This window comes from Lethenteron reissneri, chromosome 53 (genome assembly GCF_015708825.2).
Source record: "Lethenteron reissneri isolate LAM-NWPU_2019-01 chromosome 53, ASM1570882v1, whole genome shotgun sequence".
Lineage (NCBI taxonomy): Eukaryota > Metazoa > Chordata > Hyperoartia > Petromyzontiformes > Petromyzontidae > Lethenteron > Lethenteron reissneri.
The window spans coordinates 773,024-789,159 of record NC_083831.1 but is presented as its reverse complement, the minus strand read 5'-3'; the positions used below and the strand labels follow the sequence as shown (position 1 = coordinate 789,159).

At 53.6% G+C, this 16,136-nt stretch overlaps 2 protein-coding genes across 2 annotated transcripts in view; both read left to right on the top strand.

Annotated features, from left to right (window-relative positions):
• LOC133356189 (uncharacterized) overlaps window positions 1–3,679 on the top strand; it is a 60,412-nt gene extending 56,733 nt beyond the window's left edge. The window contains exon 9 of the mRNA XM_061573568.1: window positions 3,674–3,679. Coding sequence (XP_061429552.1) covers window positions 3,674–3,679 — 6 coding nt within the window. The remainder of the gene's footprint in view (window positions 1–3,673) is intronic.
• Window positions 3,680–4,011: 332 nt separating this feature from the next.
• LOC133356188 (protein sel-1 homolog 1-like) overlaps window positions 4,012–16,136 on the top strand; it is a 64,803-nt gene continuing 52,678 nt past the window's right edge. Inside the window, exons 1-6 of the mRNA XM_061573567.1 lie at window positions 4,012–4,120; window positions 7,939–7,967; window positions 8,498–8,912; window positions 9,144–9,311; window positions 12,572–12,677; window positions 15,674–15,836. Coding sequence (XP_061429551.1) covers window positions 4,012–4,120; window positions 7,939–7,967; window positions 8,498–8,912; window positions 9,144–9,311; window positions 12,572–12,677; window positions 15,674–15,836 — 990 coding nt within the window. The remainder of the gene's footprint in view (window positions 4,121–7,938; window positions 7,968–8,497; window positions 8,913–9,143; window positions 9,312–12,571; window positions 12,678–15,673; window positions 15,837–16,136) is intronic.

The following is a 16,136-nucleotide window of genomic DNA, read 5'->3' as shown; positions in this document are numbered from 1 at the left end:
AAATCTGGGCAGGTTCCTCCTGAGAAGTCTTGAAATCAGAATCATCAGAATTTGCATTTCGACTGCAGGAGGAGGAACCCGATGAGCTATGAAGTTATTTTTCACAGATGTCCAGTAGTTTCACAGATGTCACCGTGGTAATTATTTGTAACTAAACTATTTTTTATTTACCAGGTTTAGCCCACTGAGCTACAAGCAACCTTGTTACAAATGATAGTTCAACGAAGTCGCTTATCATGTGGGCATTTATAGCAGCCAAATAATAATATTAATAATCTTAAACGCGTGGCGATGTTAATTCTAAATGTGCAGGGAAAAACCGGAGGAGCCGGAGAAAAATCCACGCGACCACGGGAAGAGAGAGAGACACGCAAACTCCAAATATACAGCAGCAGGCGTCAAGGGTCGGGATCTAACCCATGACCTCCTGTATACCTGGCGAGGTTGTGAACATCTAGCCACTGTGGTGTCCCTTAAATAAATAAAGTATACAAGTTCTAATCGCATCGTCAAATCCCACGCTTGGGCAAGGCAGTAAAACGACAGCAAGAACAGTCCCAGACCACACCAAGACAAACACAAGTAGCCAGCCCTCAATACAAGTGACATCTGCATATTAAAATTTTACCCTCAATACATGTTTAAGGATTACATTTACAAATCACATTTTGCAAATGTGGCTTCTGTATCTAGCACCGATCTTCTGTTTGAGGGTGAATTCTGAAGGCAGATTTACGATATTAGGGGAGACAGTGGGGTGATTCCAAAACGTTGCTGCTGCAATGGGCAAAGACTTTGTGTCACCGGTTCCAATTCTTGGGGTAATTCGTTTCACCCCACTAACAAAGCGAATGAACGAACTAGTCCACGAAGCTCATGTACAAACACCTCATTAACAGAAGCACTCACGATTAAGACCGAGTTTATTTGCCAAAGCGTTGCCAATGCAAGTGGCAAGGGCGTCTCCACTGTCCCCATCGCTGTCACCCCCACACGGCTTACCCCCTATTCTTGTGCAGGGAAATTCAGTCTTGAGGTTCATACGGCGGAGAGCCGTTTCAATACGGGCAAAAACAATTGGCTATTTGTCTGTGTTTCTCGCTTGCGATGCGACTTTGCGGGATGAACGTTGACATGTATAAGGGCACGGGGTGACCACTAGGGTCCGAGTTGGGCTGTGATGGGGGCGGGCACTGATAAGGGGTGGACGGCTGTGCATTGCATTTCTTGGGGTAGTCTTTGGGTAGTTAATTTAAACCAACTAAAACCAACGAAACTCGTTCACGAAGCTAATGTCTTTGAGGACAGCACTCAACATGAGGAGCCGAACTCTTTGGTTCTTTCGATAAAGTCACGTAGGTATCAAATAACTCAACATTAAGAGCAGAGTTCATCAGCAAGAGGTCATTCACGGCTCTGTGTTGGCAATGTGACGTCATCACAACACGGGCAGCCAATGGGAGGCCGCCGTGTCACGAGCACCCCCACCCCCACTGGAGGCGCGAGGCGGTGTGCGGGCGACGCGACATGCACCGCCCTTGCCGCGGCTGAGAGTTCACGCCACCGAGGACGAGGTCGCATTTCACAATCGCATTCGTTTATCCCGGAGGAATCCGATGAGCTATGAAGCGCGGGGTCAGAACGTTACAACAACACACACAAGAAGGAGTGCAAAGATGAAACAAATCACTTTTAAAATAAACATACAAATAAAACTGGGCTGTGTTGTTGATCTCACCAGGTGAAGCGCACCGAGCTGTGAGCTCATTTGTCTGAAGCGACCTGGCAACCACAAATGGTCGCCTGACGAAGTGGGATTAGCAGCATCATCATCGTCATCATCATCGTCATCATCATCGTCATCATCATCATCGTCATCATCATCGTCATCATCATCATCATCGTCATCATCATCGTCGTCGTCATCATCGTCATCATCATCATCGTCATCATCGTCATCATCATCGTCATCATCGTCGTCATCGTCATCATCGTCATCATCATCATCGTCATCATCATCATCATCGTCATCATCGTCATCATCATCGTCATCGTCGTCGTCATCATCGTCGTCATCGTCGTCATCATCATCGTCATCGTCATCGTCGTCATCATCGTCATCATCATCGTCGTCATCATCGTCATCATCATCATCGTCGTCATCATCATCATCGTCATCATCATCGTCGTCATCGTCGTCATCATCATCATCGTCGTCATCATCATCATCGTCATCATCATCGTCGTCATCATCGTCATCATCATCATCGTCATCGTCGTCATCATCATCATCGTCATCATCATCGTCGTCATCGTCGTCATCATCATCATCGTCGTCATCATCATCATCGTCAGCATCATCATCATCGTCAGCATCATCATCGTCATCATCATCATCATCGTCGTCATCATCATCATCGTCGTCAGCATCATCATCGTCGTCATCATCATCATCGTCGTCAGCATCATCATCGTCGTCAGCATCATCATCATCGTCATCATCATCGTCGTCGTCGTCATCATCGTCGTCGTCGCCATCGTCGTGTGGCTGACATTCTTTGGGTCTTTCGGTAAAGTCACGTCGATAGGTTCAAAGAAAATACAAAAATAAACTCCTCAAAGAGTTGTTTTATTAAAACAACGGTTGTATTAACAACTTCGTTTAACTCGCAGCCGAGAAGTGCGTCACTGGCGCCTGCTTCTTGTGCCAGCCGACTCCACACAATCTACAGTGTTTTTTTGCCAACACAAAATATATAGTTAATAAGCCGTCCATGCAACATTTTTTATTGCTTGAAAGGAGGCAATTAATTGATGATTTGATGCCGATTTAGATACGGGCACGCATCGTCACCGGATCTGAGTTCATTTGGAATTGATTGGACAACAGGAAGTAGACGAACTCTTGATTACAAGATTCGACCACGACACGGGAGTCAACTTAAGTCTAAACCCGTTGAATTTCGACGTTTCGTAGTTATTTTTGTTATTTTCTTTGAACCTATCTACGTGACTTTACCGAAAGACCCAAAGATGAATTCCCGCAGTCACGAAGCTTTAAGTCGTCAAGATTTACAGCAGCAGCCAGCCACTCTGCAAGCGTGGCGACGTTGAGCCTCAATGTGCAGGCAAGAGACGAACCCCCACGCGACCACGGGGAGAGAGAGACACGCAAACTCCAAATAGCAGCAGCAGCAGCATCTCGTAGCCACCGTGATGATGATGATGAGAGACACGCAAACTCCAAATAGCAGCATCTCGTAGCCACCGTGATGATGATGATGAGAGACACGCAAACTCCAAATAGCAGCAGCAGCAGCATCTCGTAGCCACCGTGATGATGATGATGAGAGACACGCAAACTCCAAATAGCAGCATCTCGTAGCCACCGTGATGATGATGATGAGAGACACGCAAACTCCAAATAGCAGCAGCAGCGGGCGTCAGGGTCGGTATCGAGCCCACGACCTCCTGCACACCAGGCGAGGTCGTTAGCATCTCCTGGCCACGTGACGACTTTATCGATGGGCTGTGTCGGGTGGAGGGAGGCAGGGTGCACGACAACACATTCTTCTTTTACTTTCGCGATCTGAACGAAAACTTACGAGGCGTCAACTCGCAGCTCTCAGCATCCTCGCGAGTGCTGTTTGTCGCTGGCCGCTGGGCGTGCCAGATCTGATCTCGTGGTGGATTCGGAGGTGGTGGAGGGGGGGGAGCGGTGGGGCAGCGGTTAGCGCCGCCGCGTTACGAACCCGACGACCCGAGTTCGATTCCGGCTCACGGCCACCGGTGACGATTGATATCTCTTGATGGGCCTCCCCTAGGTCGACTCAGTGTGTAGTAAACATCGTCACTGGGGAGACAAAGGCGGCCGGGCGCGGTGCTGGCCCCCACCCCTCGTGCCGTTCCTGGCCATGATAGGCGGCTGCTCCTCGCTGCTCACTGCACTTGCCCCTGCAGTCTGTGAAGGCTACACGGGGGTGGGGGGGAGCTTTGTCTTTGTGGAGGTGCATGCGCGCTCGGCAGCCTCCTCTCCACTCCGCGTCAGACATGGGAGCTCTGCGCGCCGCTCCCCTCCTGCTGCTGCTGCTCCTCGTCTCCCCCTGCGGCTCCACGCACGGTCAGCTGCCCTCACGCTGCCCTCACGCTGCCCCTCACGCTGCCCTCACGCTGCCCCTCACGCTGCCCCTCACGGCCCCTCACGCTGCCCTTCGCTGCCCCGGCGGCCGGCGTCGCCAGCCCGTCTTTTGGGGGGGGTGGCGACGCCGCTTTGCCTTAGGTCGCCCTACCGGCGGCCTCCTCTAGGCTTCCGGCGAGCCGCTCAGGCGAGGGCCCCGCGGTGGGATGTTGATGGCGGGGCGGGTGGGGGGCGGAGATTCTCGGTTTAATTCGGGGACTGCGAGAAAGTTTAAACTTCGCGATCTACCGCGGGACTTAACTCGAGTCTCTGTGCCCGCGCACTGGGGTTGGGATGCTGCTACTGCAGCAGCAGCAGCGCCACAAACATCGCAGAGCGACGCATTGTTGCTGGCCGCTTTGCTTCCGCGACGAAGCCCCCCGCGTGCCCCCCCCCCCCCGCGTGCCCCCCCCCCCCCCGCGTGCCCCCCCCGCGTGCCCCCCCCCCCCCCCCGCGTGCCCCCCCCCCCCGCGTGCCCCCCCCCCGCGTGCCCCCCCCCCCGCGTGCCCCCCCCCCGCGTGCCCCCCCCCCCCGCGTGCCCCCCCCGTGGTCTCCCCCCCCCCCGTGGTCTCCCCCCCCCCCCCCCGTGGTCTCCGGTTCTTTCGCTAAAGTCACGCGCGATGACTTCACCGAATGAGTTCCTGCCGTCAAATGTCCCCCCCGTGTCCACGCCTCGGCGGGCGCTGCTAGCGAGCAGCAGCAGCAGCAGCCACGCCCGGCCGCCTTTGTCTCCCCAGTGGGAGTCGACCGCGGTGGAGGCTCGGGACCGGTTCAGCGAATCGTCCCCGGGGGCCTTGAGCGGCGAGTCGAACTCGGGTCGCCCGCTTCGCAGCGCGAGCCGCGTGGCCCACTGCCGCCTGTGGCCATTCCACGTTACCACGGACGGGCACGACGCGAGGGGGCACTGACGGGGCCGGTGTTTGTGACCGCCTCTCGCTCTCTCTCTCGCGCTCTCTCTCTCCGGGGAGGCGAATTACTCGGTCCACCGGCGCTTCAACGCTGCCAAGCGTTGTGTCGTCAACGCCCTCCTCCACCCGCCTCCACCCCGACACGCGCCCTCGCGCTCGAGTCGTCGTCCTCGCCTGAGTCGTCCTCGCCTGAGTCGTCCTCGCCTGAGCCGCCGCCGCTCCTGTCGTTGGCAGAGCGATCCGCGCGACGCGCATTGAACGATTGGGTTGTCCGACGTTTCGCTGGGTAGTTAAAAACCACCAGCAAGCATCATCAGGATGCCGCTGGTTGATGTCGCCCACACATCGGCTGTGTGGGTCGCGATAGGCCCCCGACCTCAGGGGTGTAACACATGGCAGGTGTAACACATGGCAGGTGTAACACATGGCAGGTGTAACATGACATGTGTAACACATGGCAGGTGTAACATATGACATGTGTAACACATGGCAGGTGTAACACATGGCAGGTGTAACATATGACATGTGTAACACATGGCAGGTGTAACATATGACATGTGTAACACATGGCAGGTGTAACATATGGCAGGTGTAACATATGGCAGGTGTAACATATGACATGTGTAACACATGGCAGGTGTAACACATGACATGTGTAACACATGACATGTGTAACACATGGCAGGTGTAACATATGGCAGGTGTAACATATGGCAGGTGTAACATATGACATGTGTAACATATGACATGTGTAACACATGACATGTGTAACACATGATATGTGTAACATATGACATGTGTAACACATGGCAGGTGTAACATATGGCAGGTGTAACACATGGCAGGTGTAACACATGGCAGGTGTAACATATGGCAGGTGTAACACATGACATGTGTAACATATGACATGTGTAACACATGGCAGGTGTAACATATGGCAGGTGTAACACATGGCAGGTGTAACATATGGCAGGTGTAACATATGACATGTGTAACACATGGCAGGTGTAACATATGGCAGGTGTAACATATGACATGTGTAACACATGGCAGGTGTAACATATGGCAGGTGTAACACATGGCAGGTGTAACATATGGCAGGTGTAACATATGACATGTGTAACACATGGCAGGTGTAACATATGGCAGGTGTAACATATGGCAGGTGTAACACATGACATGTGTAACATATGGCAGGTGTAACACATGGCAGGTGTAACATGACATGTGTAACATATGGCAGGTGTAACATATGGCATGTGTAACATATGGCAGGTGTAACATGACATGTGTAACATATGGCAGGTGTAGCACATGACATGTGTAACATATGGCAGGTGTAACATATGGCAGGTGTAACACATGTCAGGTGTAACATATGTCAGGTGTAACATATGGCAGGTGTAACACATGACATGTGTAACACATGGCAGGTGTAACATATGACATGTGCAACATGTGACAGGTGTAACATGACATGTGTAACATATGAAAGATGTAACATGACGAGTGCAACATGTGACAGGTGTAACATGTGTAACATATGGCAGGTGTAACATGTGACAGGTGTAACATGTGACAGGTGTAACATGTGACAGATGTAACATGTGACAGGTGTAACATGTGGCCGGCAGGGGTGTAACATATGGACCACAGGGGTGTAACATATGGACCACAGGGGTGTAACATATGGACCACAGGGGTGTAACATATGGACCACAGGGGTGTAACATATGGACCACAGGGGTGTAACATATGGACCACAGGGGTGTAACATATGGACCACAGGGGTGTAACATATGGACCACAGGGGTGTAACATATGGACCACAGGGTGTAACATATGGACCACAGGGGTGTAACATATGGACCACAGGGGTGTAACATATGGACCACAGGGGTGTAACATATGGACCACAGGGGTGTAACATATGGACCACAGGGGTGTAACATATGGACCACAGGGGTGTAACATATGGACCACAGGGGTGTAACATATGGACCACAGGGGTGTAACATATGGACCACAGGGGTGTAACATATGGACCACAGGGGTGTAACATATGGACCACAGGGGTGTAACATATGGACCACAGGGGTGTAACATATGGACCACAGGGGTGTAACATATGGACCACAGGGGTGTAACATATGGACCACAGGGGTGTAACATATGGACCACAGGGGTGTAACATATGGACCACAGGGGTGTAACATATGGACCACAGGGGTGTAACATATGGACCACAGGGGTGTAACATATGGACCACAGGGGTGTAACATATGGACCACAGGGGTGTAACATATGGACCACAGGGGTGTAACATATGGACCACAGGGGTGTAACATATGGCCGGCAGTGGGGAGGACGCTGCTGCTTTGCTCCTCTGCTCCGTGACAAGCAAGGGAAGTTTGGGAGTGAAGTGGAACCAACACCAACACATCTCCAATGCGATATCCCTGCTGCTCCAGTGAGCCACGTTGAGACTGTAAGCTAAACTATGACATCTTTCATTTAATTTGACCAGTTAAGGCTCACTGAGCTACGTAGCTATTGTTCAGAAGCGACGTGGCGATCACAAATGACAGCGAAGTGTCTCGTCATCATCGTCGTGTGGACATTGAGAGCAGCAGCCACATACTGTGAGCGCGTGATGCTGACGTTGATTCTAAACGTGGAGGGAAAAACCGGAGGATCGGAGAAAGATCCACGCGACCACGAGAGAGAGAAAGACACGCACACCCCAAGTATACAGTGGTCAGGGTCGGGATCGAGCCCACGATCTCCTGTATACCAGGCGAGGTAGTCAACATCTCTGGTCTCATGACTCCGGCGCCGTTTCTCTCGTTGCAGGGGGTGACGCGGAGCACCGGGACGGGGAGGTGAGCCGGGGACCGGCACACACACACACCACTCGCTACACACACACACCACTTGCTACACACACACACTACTCTCTGCGTACACACACACACCACTCGCTACACACACACACACACCACTCGCTACACACACACACACCACTCGCTACACACACACACCACTCGCTACACACACACACACCACTCGCTACACACACACACACCACTCGCTACACACACACACACCACTCGCTACACACACACACACCACTCGCTACACACACACACCACTCGCTACACACACACACCACTCGCTACACACATACACCACTCGCTACACACACACACACCACGCTCGTCTCACACACACACACACACACTACGCTCGTTACACACACACACACCACGCTCGTCACACACACACTGGTCTCTGTGAGCCAAGTCGCTTCTGAAAAAATAACTGCACTTCTCGGTCAAATAAAAAATCGTTTAAGCCAGGGGCAGTGCCGGCTCGGCGTCCCTCACACGTGACCTCGTGACCCCATGGCCAGGATGAGGGTGACGTGGGCAGCGACGCGAGGCTCCTGGGAGACGGAGTCGATGACGGCCGTGCGGACGAGAGGAGCGACGGCGAGGCCCACGGGGGTCTGGAGGGCGCCCACGAGGGCGGCGACGAGGGCGGCGACGAGGGCGGCGAGGAGGGCGGCGAGGAGGAGGAGCAGCAGGAGGAGCAGGAGGAGGAAGTGACTCCCGACGGTACCACCGCTCCGACAGACGGCGGCGGAAGCGACGAGGAGGAGGAGCAGGAGGAGAGGCCGGGAGGGACGGCCGAAGAAGAGACGGAGATTGCTTCAGGGGAGGACGAGGACGAGGAGGAGTCGTCGCCTGAGAAGAGCGAATCTTCACCTCGTCGCGACGATGGTGGGAGCCGTGACGACAGCTCCTCGTCCACGGAAAGCCCGCCAGGTGCGAGGGGGCGGCGTGCGGCGCTCCTACTGCTGTTGCTGCTTCTACTGTTGTTGCTGCTGCTGTTGCTGTAACATCACCACTGGGGAGACAAAGGCGGTCGGGCGTTGTGCTGGCCACCCACCCCCTCGTGTGCCTTGCCGGCTTTCGTAGGCGCCGCTCGCTCACGGCACTTGCCCCGACGGTCTGATAGAAGGCTACGCGGGGGACCTTTGTGTTTGTGCGCGGTAGTGCTGCGGGCGCTGGGCGGCACGGGCGACGGCGCCCCCTGCGCCTTCCCCTTCCTCTTCCTGGGCCGCGAGTACGCCGCCTGCACCACCGACGGGCGCGACGACGGCCGCCTCTGGTGCGCCACCACCTACGACTACGGGCGCGACGCCCGCTGGGGCTTCTGCGAGAGTGAGTGGCACCCGGGGGCGCGCCGACGCTGGCTTGCATTTAGTGTTGAAAAATCTGCAGGATTGAATATACTTATGCAATTAGCTTTATACATTTTTAATATTTATCCAACTTGATTGACTTGCTTACCTTTCCGCTATCGTTGTTGTATTGTTTGCTGTCGTAACTTTCTCACCACCGCCCCCTTCATGGACATCTGTGACTAAGAGCTCCGTAGCTCATCGGATTCCTCCTCCTCTTCCAGTCTAAATACAGATTCTGATTCTCAACTAAACTTTTTATTGTTACCAGGTCAGGCCCCACTAAGCTGCGTGGCTCTTTTTCAGAAGCGACTTGGCCATCACAAATGACAGCTCAGCGAAGTGGCTCATCATCAGCATGACGTGGACATTTATAGCAACCATGTTGATTCTAAACGCGTGATGTTGATTCTAAATCTGGGGGGAAAAGAGACAGAAACTCCAATATACAGCAGACGTCAGGGTCAAGATCGCACCCTCGACCTCTTGTACAACAGGAGAGGTAGTTAACATCTCACCACCGGGAGAGAGAGAGACGCAGACTCCAAATATACATCAGCAGGCATCGTCAGGGTCGGGATCGAACCCATGACCTCCTGTATTCCAGGCGAGGTAGTTAACATCTCACCACGGGGAGAGAGAGAGAGAGACGCAGACTCCAAATATACAGCAGCAGGCATCGTCAGGGTCAGGATCGAACCCATGACCTGTATACCAGGCGAGGTAGTTAACATCTGGTCAGCGCAGTGCCCGCCACCTGCTTCGCGCACACACATACACTTGCACACACTCACACACTTGCACACACTCACACACACTCGCACACACTCGCACATATGCCCACACACACACACTACACTATTATACACACGCCTGCACACACACACTCTCACAACAACAATAACAACCGCCATTCACCACTAAGTGGCGGTGACGCCACCACGACGCTTGTGCCAGGCCATGTGCACCTTGAGGCCACGTAAAGTGTCGAACGCCCGCTGGCAGGAGGTCACAGGGCAGACCCAGGTGCCACGGGTCGACTGACTGAGATGACTGGCTGATGCACCATCTGTGCCCCCAACTGTGCTAACTTGCTGTGCTTTAGCCACCCAGCGCTCCGCTCGTTGTTGTCAGTGTCGCTCCTCCGTTGTTGTTGAAGGGCGAGTACCTCCAACTGCCCAGTAGCGTCCTTCACGAGCCTCCTCCACAGAGACCGATCTTGCCACCGCTGGTACCAGTCATCGGCAAGTCCACTCAGCTCCACGTCCTCCTGGACCACGTCACTTCATCTCTTTTCTAGCCCCTGCCGCGCCCGTTTAGCCCCCTCGATTCGGCCGAACAAAAGCTGTTTAGGCATGCCGTTGACTGGGCATGCGGGGTACATGACCCAGCCAACGCAGCCTTGCCTGCCGGAGGAGCTCACCGATCGGACTTTGCCCAGATCTTTCAAGGATTTGTGAGCTCCTCACACAATCCAGCCTGGTTAAACCCAGGATGGATCGTAGGCAGGCCAGCCGAAATGTTTCTAACCGGCGAAGATGCTCCATTAGGGGGGACCACATTTCGCAAGCGGAGAGAAGGGAGGGGATGACCGTGGCCGAGAAGACCTGAAGCTTCGTGCGGAGCAACAGACCAGGTAGCTTCCACACAGCGTTACGCAACCGATGAAAGGATATTGCCACTCGACTGATTCGGAGTGAGACCTCTGCTGTTAAACCGGAGCCGGTCATGAGCACACTGCCCAGGTATGGGAAACTCTCCACTCTCTCCACAACTGCCCCATCACCGATTGGGAGTTGTGGGGGTGGAGTGTCCGATGGTACAAAATACCCAGGTAGGTGCTTAGTTTTGGTGGGGCTGATGGTAAGGCCCCACCTCTTAGTGGCACGCTCCAGGCTCAGCAGCAGCATCTCCAACTTCTCCTCTGAGTGAGCAGCAATTACCAAATCATTGGCATACATAACGTGGTTGAGCAATAGGGAACCATCCCTTGACCGCATCCGGGCATCGATCAGCCTCCCATTATATCTGTACCAAATGGAAATTTCCCCGGTACAGCTATTGAAGGCTTCACGAACTACGCAGTCGAAATAGATGTTAAATAATGTGGGAGCCAGAGGACATCCCTGTCGCACCCCAAGGTGTACAGGGAAAGGCTCTGACTCCCGGCCACGTAGTTTTACCCGGGCCCACTCACCATCATGAAGGTCCTTACGATCGTAAGCGGAGGGTCAGGGACTCCGAAAGCACGAAGAACAACCCAGAGCCCAGGCCTAAGATGGTATCATAGGCCTTGACCAGGTCAATAAAGCAGAGATGTAAGTCTTTTTGGAATTCCCTACACCTCTGCTGTAGCAGACGGACAGAAAATATGGCATCTGTGCAGGACCGCCCTTTCCTGAAACCGCATTGGGGCTCCGCAAGCCTTTCCTCAGCGCGCCTAGCAAGGCGATGTTGAATATTCTTTTCCAGGACCTTTCCCGGCACACTGAGGAGTGAGATGCCCCTATAGTTGTTACAGTCTGTGCGGTCTCCCTTCTTAAAGAGGGGGACCACCAGGGAATCCTTTCAATCCTGCGGAACCCGTCCAGTGGTCCAGACTGTTGTTATGATGTCATGTAGGGCAGTCTGTGCACAAACGCCACCCTCCCTCAGCATTTCGCTTGGGAGATCATCTCTGCCCGGTGCCTTTCCTGGTCTCAGACTCTGGATCGCCTTCAGTACTTCCTCAATAGGTGGCACCTCAGCCAGCCACTCACAGGGGGTGACTTCTTCCAATATTTGAGGCACCGCAGCCTCAACAGGGTCATCCCCACTTTGTGCCACGATGTTTTCCTGGCTGAGGGATTTCCCCTCCCCCAGGACCTCAGAAATGCTCAGCAAATCTGCACACATACACACACACCCACACACGCACAACAACAACCGCCATTCGCCACTAAGTGGTGGTGACGTCACCACGCACACACACACGCCCACGCACACAATCGCACACACACCCACACACACACTTTTACACGCACTCACACACACTTGCACACACGCTCACACACACTTTCACACAGTCACACACACGCTCACAGTCACACGCTCACGCGCACACTCGCTCACATACACACGCTCACACTCACACTTTTACTCTCACACGCTCACATACTCGCACACACACACACACTGGCACACCGCGGGTCTGCTTGCACCGTCCGACCTCGTCGTGTCGCCCGCTGTCTCTCGGCCCAGCCGACGAGGAGGCGACGAGGAGGCTGCGTCTGCAGGAGGCGGAGGAGGTGTACCACTCAGCCATGCGCGTCATCAACGGCACGGGCGGGAAGAGCCGCAAGCGCGAGTGAGTGGCCCCTCGCCCGCCCTTCACCTTTGACCTTCGTGCCGCCCTCTTTCTGCAGCGCCTTGTCACGTTTTATTGGTGTTTATGTTACCAGGTGTAAGGCGCCCACTGGGCTGCGTGTAGCTCTTTCTGTCAGAATCGATCCTGGTCGCCGCAAATGATAGCCCAACGGAAGTGGCTTGTCGTCACGTGGACATTTAAACCTTATGGCGGGACCCCGGGGTCCCATAAGCCCCTGGCTCTCACACAAACTGCGTCGCGACGTCATTTTATGTCTGTTGAAGGCGAACGATACGGCGTTCTATTCCTCTCGACGAGCTCTATATGACGCGCTAATCACATTTCGATTTAAAGCTTTCGTGACTGCAGGGATTCATCTTCTTGGTTCTTTCGGTAAAGTGACTTTACCGAAAGAACCAGAAAGCGCTAATCAAAGTTTCAAAGTTTTGTTTCTTCTGCACATTCCTCCTCACGACAACAACGATCCGCGCCAGGCGGGTCGCGGCGTTTATATGCGCGGTGGGACGGAGTCGCCAAAAACAAATTCATTAATTACGATTTTGACTTCCGTTAATTCGGGACCCCGGGGTCCCACCATAAAGTTTATTTATAGCAGCGGGCAAAATACTCTTAAAACGCGTGACTTTGATTCTAAATGTGTAGAGCAAAACCGGAGGACCCTGGATAAAAATGTTCACACGACCACCAAGAGAGAGAGAGACAGACGCAAACTCCATATATATAAAGCAGGCATCAGGGTCCTGATCGATCCAACGACCTCCTGTATACCAGGCGAGGTAGTTAACATCTCATAGCCACTGCAGCGCCCCTTGTTGCTGCCATCGTGTCACCTTTGACCTGGTGATGACCTCCTGCCCTTGATCCGCTTTCGACGTGACCTCACCCTGCCCCACTCTCGCTGTGTGTGTGCTGGGTGCTGTGTGCGCTATGCGCTGTGTGCGGTGTTTGTGCTGTGTGCTGTGTGTGAGCTGTGTGTGAGCTGTGTGTGCACTGTGTGTGTGCTGTGTACACTCTGTGCTGTGTTTATACTGTGTGCTGTGTACTATGTGTGTGCTGTGTGTGTGCACTGTGTGTGTGCTGTGTACACTCTGTGCTGTGTTTATACTGTTTGCTGTGTTTATACTGTGTGCTGTGTTTATACTGTGTGCTGTGTTTATACTGTGTGCTGTGTTTATACTGTGTGCTGTGTTTATACTGTGTGCTGTGTTTATACTGTGTGCTGTGTTTATACTGTGTGCTGTGTTTATACTGTGTGCTGTGTGTGCGCTGTGTACACTCTGTGCTGTGTTTATACTGTGTGCTGTGTGTGTGCTGTGTTTATACTGTGTGCTGTGTGTGTGCAGTGTGCACTGTGTGTGTGCTGTGTACACTCTGTGCTGTGTTTGTGCTGTGTTTATATTGTGTGCTGTGTTTATACTGTGTGCTGTGTTTATATTGTGTGCTGTGTTTATACTGTGTGCTGTGTTTATATTGTGTGCTGTGTTTATATTGTGTGCTGTGTTTATACTGTGTGCTGTGTTTATACTGTGTGCTGTGTTTATACTGTGTGCTGTGTTTATACTGTGTGCTGTGTTTATACTGTGTGCTGTGTTTATACTGTGTGCTGTGTTTATACTGTGTGCTGTGTTTATACTGTGTGCTGTGTTTATACTGTGTGCTGTGTTTATACTGTGTGCTGTGTTTATACTGTGTGCTGTGTTTATACTGTGTGCTGTGTTTATACTGTGTGCTGTGTTTATACTGTGTGCTGTGTTTATACTGTGTGCTGTGTTTATACTGTGTGCTGTGTGTGTGTGCTGTGTGTGTGTTTGTGTAGTGTGTACTGTGTGCTGTGTTTATACTGTGTGTGTGCTGTGTGTACTGTGTGTGTGTGTGCTGTGTGTGTTTGTGTAGTGTGTACTGTGTGCTGTGTTTATACTGTGTGTGTGTAGTGTGCACTGTGTGTGTGCTGTGTGTGTTTGTGTAGTGTGTACTGTGTGTGTGTGTTTGTGTAGTGTGTACTGTGTGTGTGTGTTTGTGTAGTGGTAGTTTCCGTGAGTGCGGGGAATCTGTCCGTGCTGGCCGCCCGGAAATCGGCCTGGCACCCAGCTCGGTGTGGCGGCTTCTTCGTGGCTTCGTGGGCTCGGCCCCCTCCCCTACATCCCCCTACATCCCCCCTTCCCCCATACTCTAGGTCAGGGGTCGGCAATCGTGCTGCTCATTGAGGACTGCGTTGTGACATTATTTATTAAGGACCGTCACCGTCTCGTATTCACAACCGCCTGCATTGCGGCTATTGGGAATATTGAGGTATTTTTTTACCAAATTCAAAATAAAAGTCTCTCCTTGCTCTTTTGGCTACCGTCCATCCACAGTCGGAGCGACTTCCTGCCGCTCCACAGGAGCATTGAGGCCTCGGTTGCCCTGCTCCTGCCTACAGCCCTGCGGGGCGCAGTGGGGGAGGCATGAACACGTCGGGTTCATTGATAGCGGAGGGGGGGGTGATGATGGGACCGAGTGACTGCCCCCAACCAGGGCTTGAACTCTCGACCCTTCCCCTTGTGAGACGCCCACTCTACCGGCCGGTTCTTGACCACTGCCGTGTAGCGCTGCTGCTGCCGCCACCACCGTTGCTGCTGCTGGCGCTGCTGCTGCTGACTCTGCTGCTGCTGCTGCTGACTCTGCTGCTGCTGCTGAATCTGCTGCTGCTGCTGACTCTGCTGCTGCTGACTCTGCTGCTGCTGCTGACTCTGCTGCTGCTGCTGACTCTGCTGCTGCTGCTGACTCTGCTGCTGCTGACTCTGCTGCTGCTGCTGACTGCTGCTGCTGGCGCTGCTGCTGCTGCTGACTCTGCTGCTGCTGACTCTGCTGCTGCTGCTGGCGCTGCTCTGCTGCTGACTCTGCTGCTGCTGCTGGCGCTGCTGCTGCTGACTCTGCTGCTGCTGGCGCTGCTGCTGCTGGCGCTGCTGCTGACTCTGCTGCTGCTGACTCTGCAGGGGCTACAAGCTGCTGGAGCATGCGGCGGAGCTGGGCAGTATGCGCGCCGCCGAGCGGGTGGCGATGGCGGCGCTGCTGGGGGAGTACGCGCGACAGGACGTGAGCACGGCGCTCGCCTCGCTGCAGACGCTCGCACAGGGCGGCTCCCCCAGGGCGCAGACGGTGTGTACGTGTGTACGTGTGTATGCGTGTATGCGTGTGTACATCTGTGTGTACGTACGTGTGTGCGTGTGCACGTTTGTGTGTGTGTGCGCGTGTGTGGACATGTGCGCGTGTGCATCCGCACGTGTGTGCATGCATACATATGTTTGTACGTGTGTGCACATATGTATGTGTGCGTGCGTTCGTACGTGCGTGCGTGTGTACGGACGTGCGTGTGTGTGTACACATCACACACAGACAGAGATCCCACATATAGCATAAACAGATTTTGGGGGCAAGTGCTGTTAGCGAGTAGTAGCT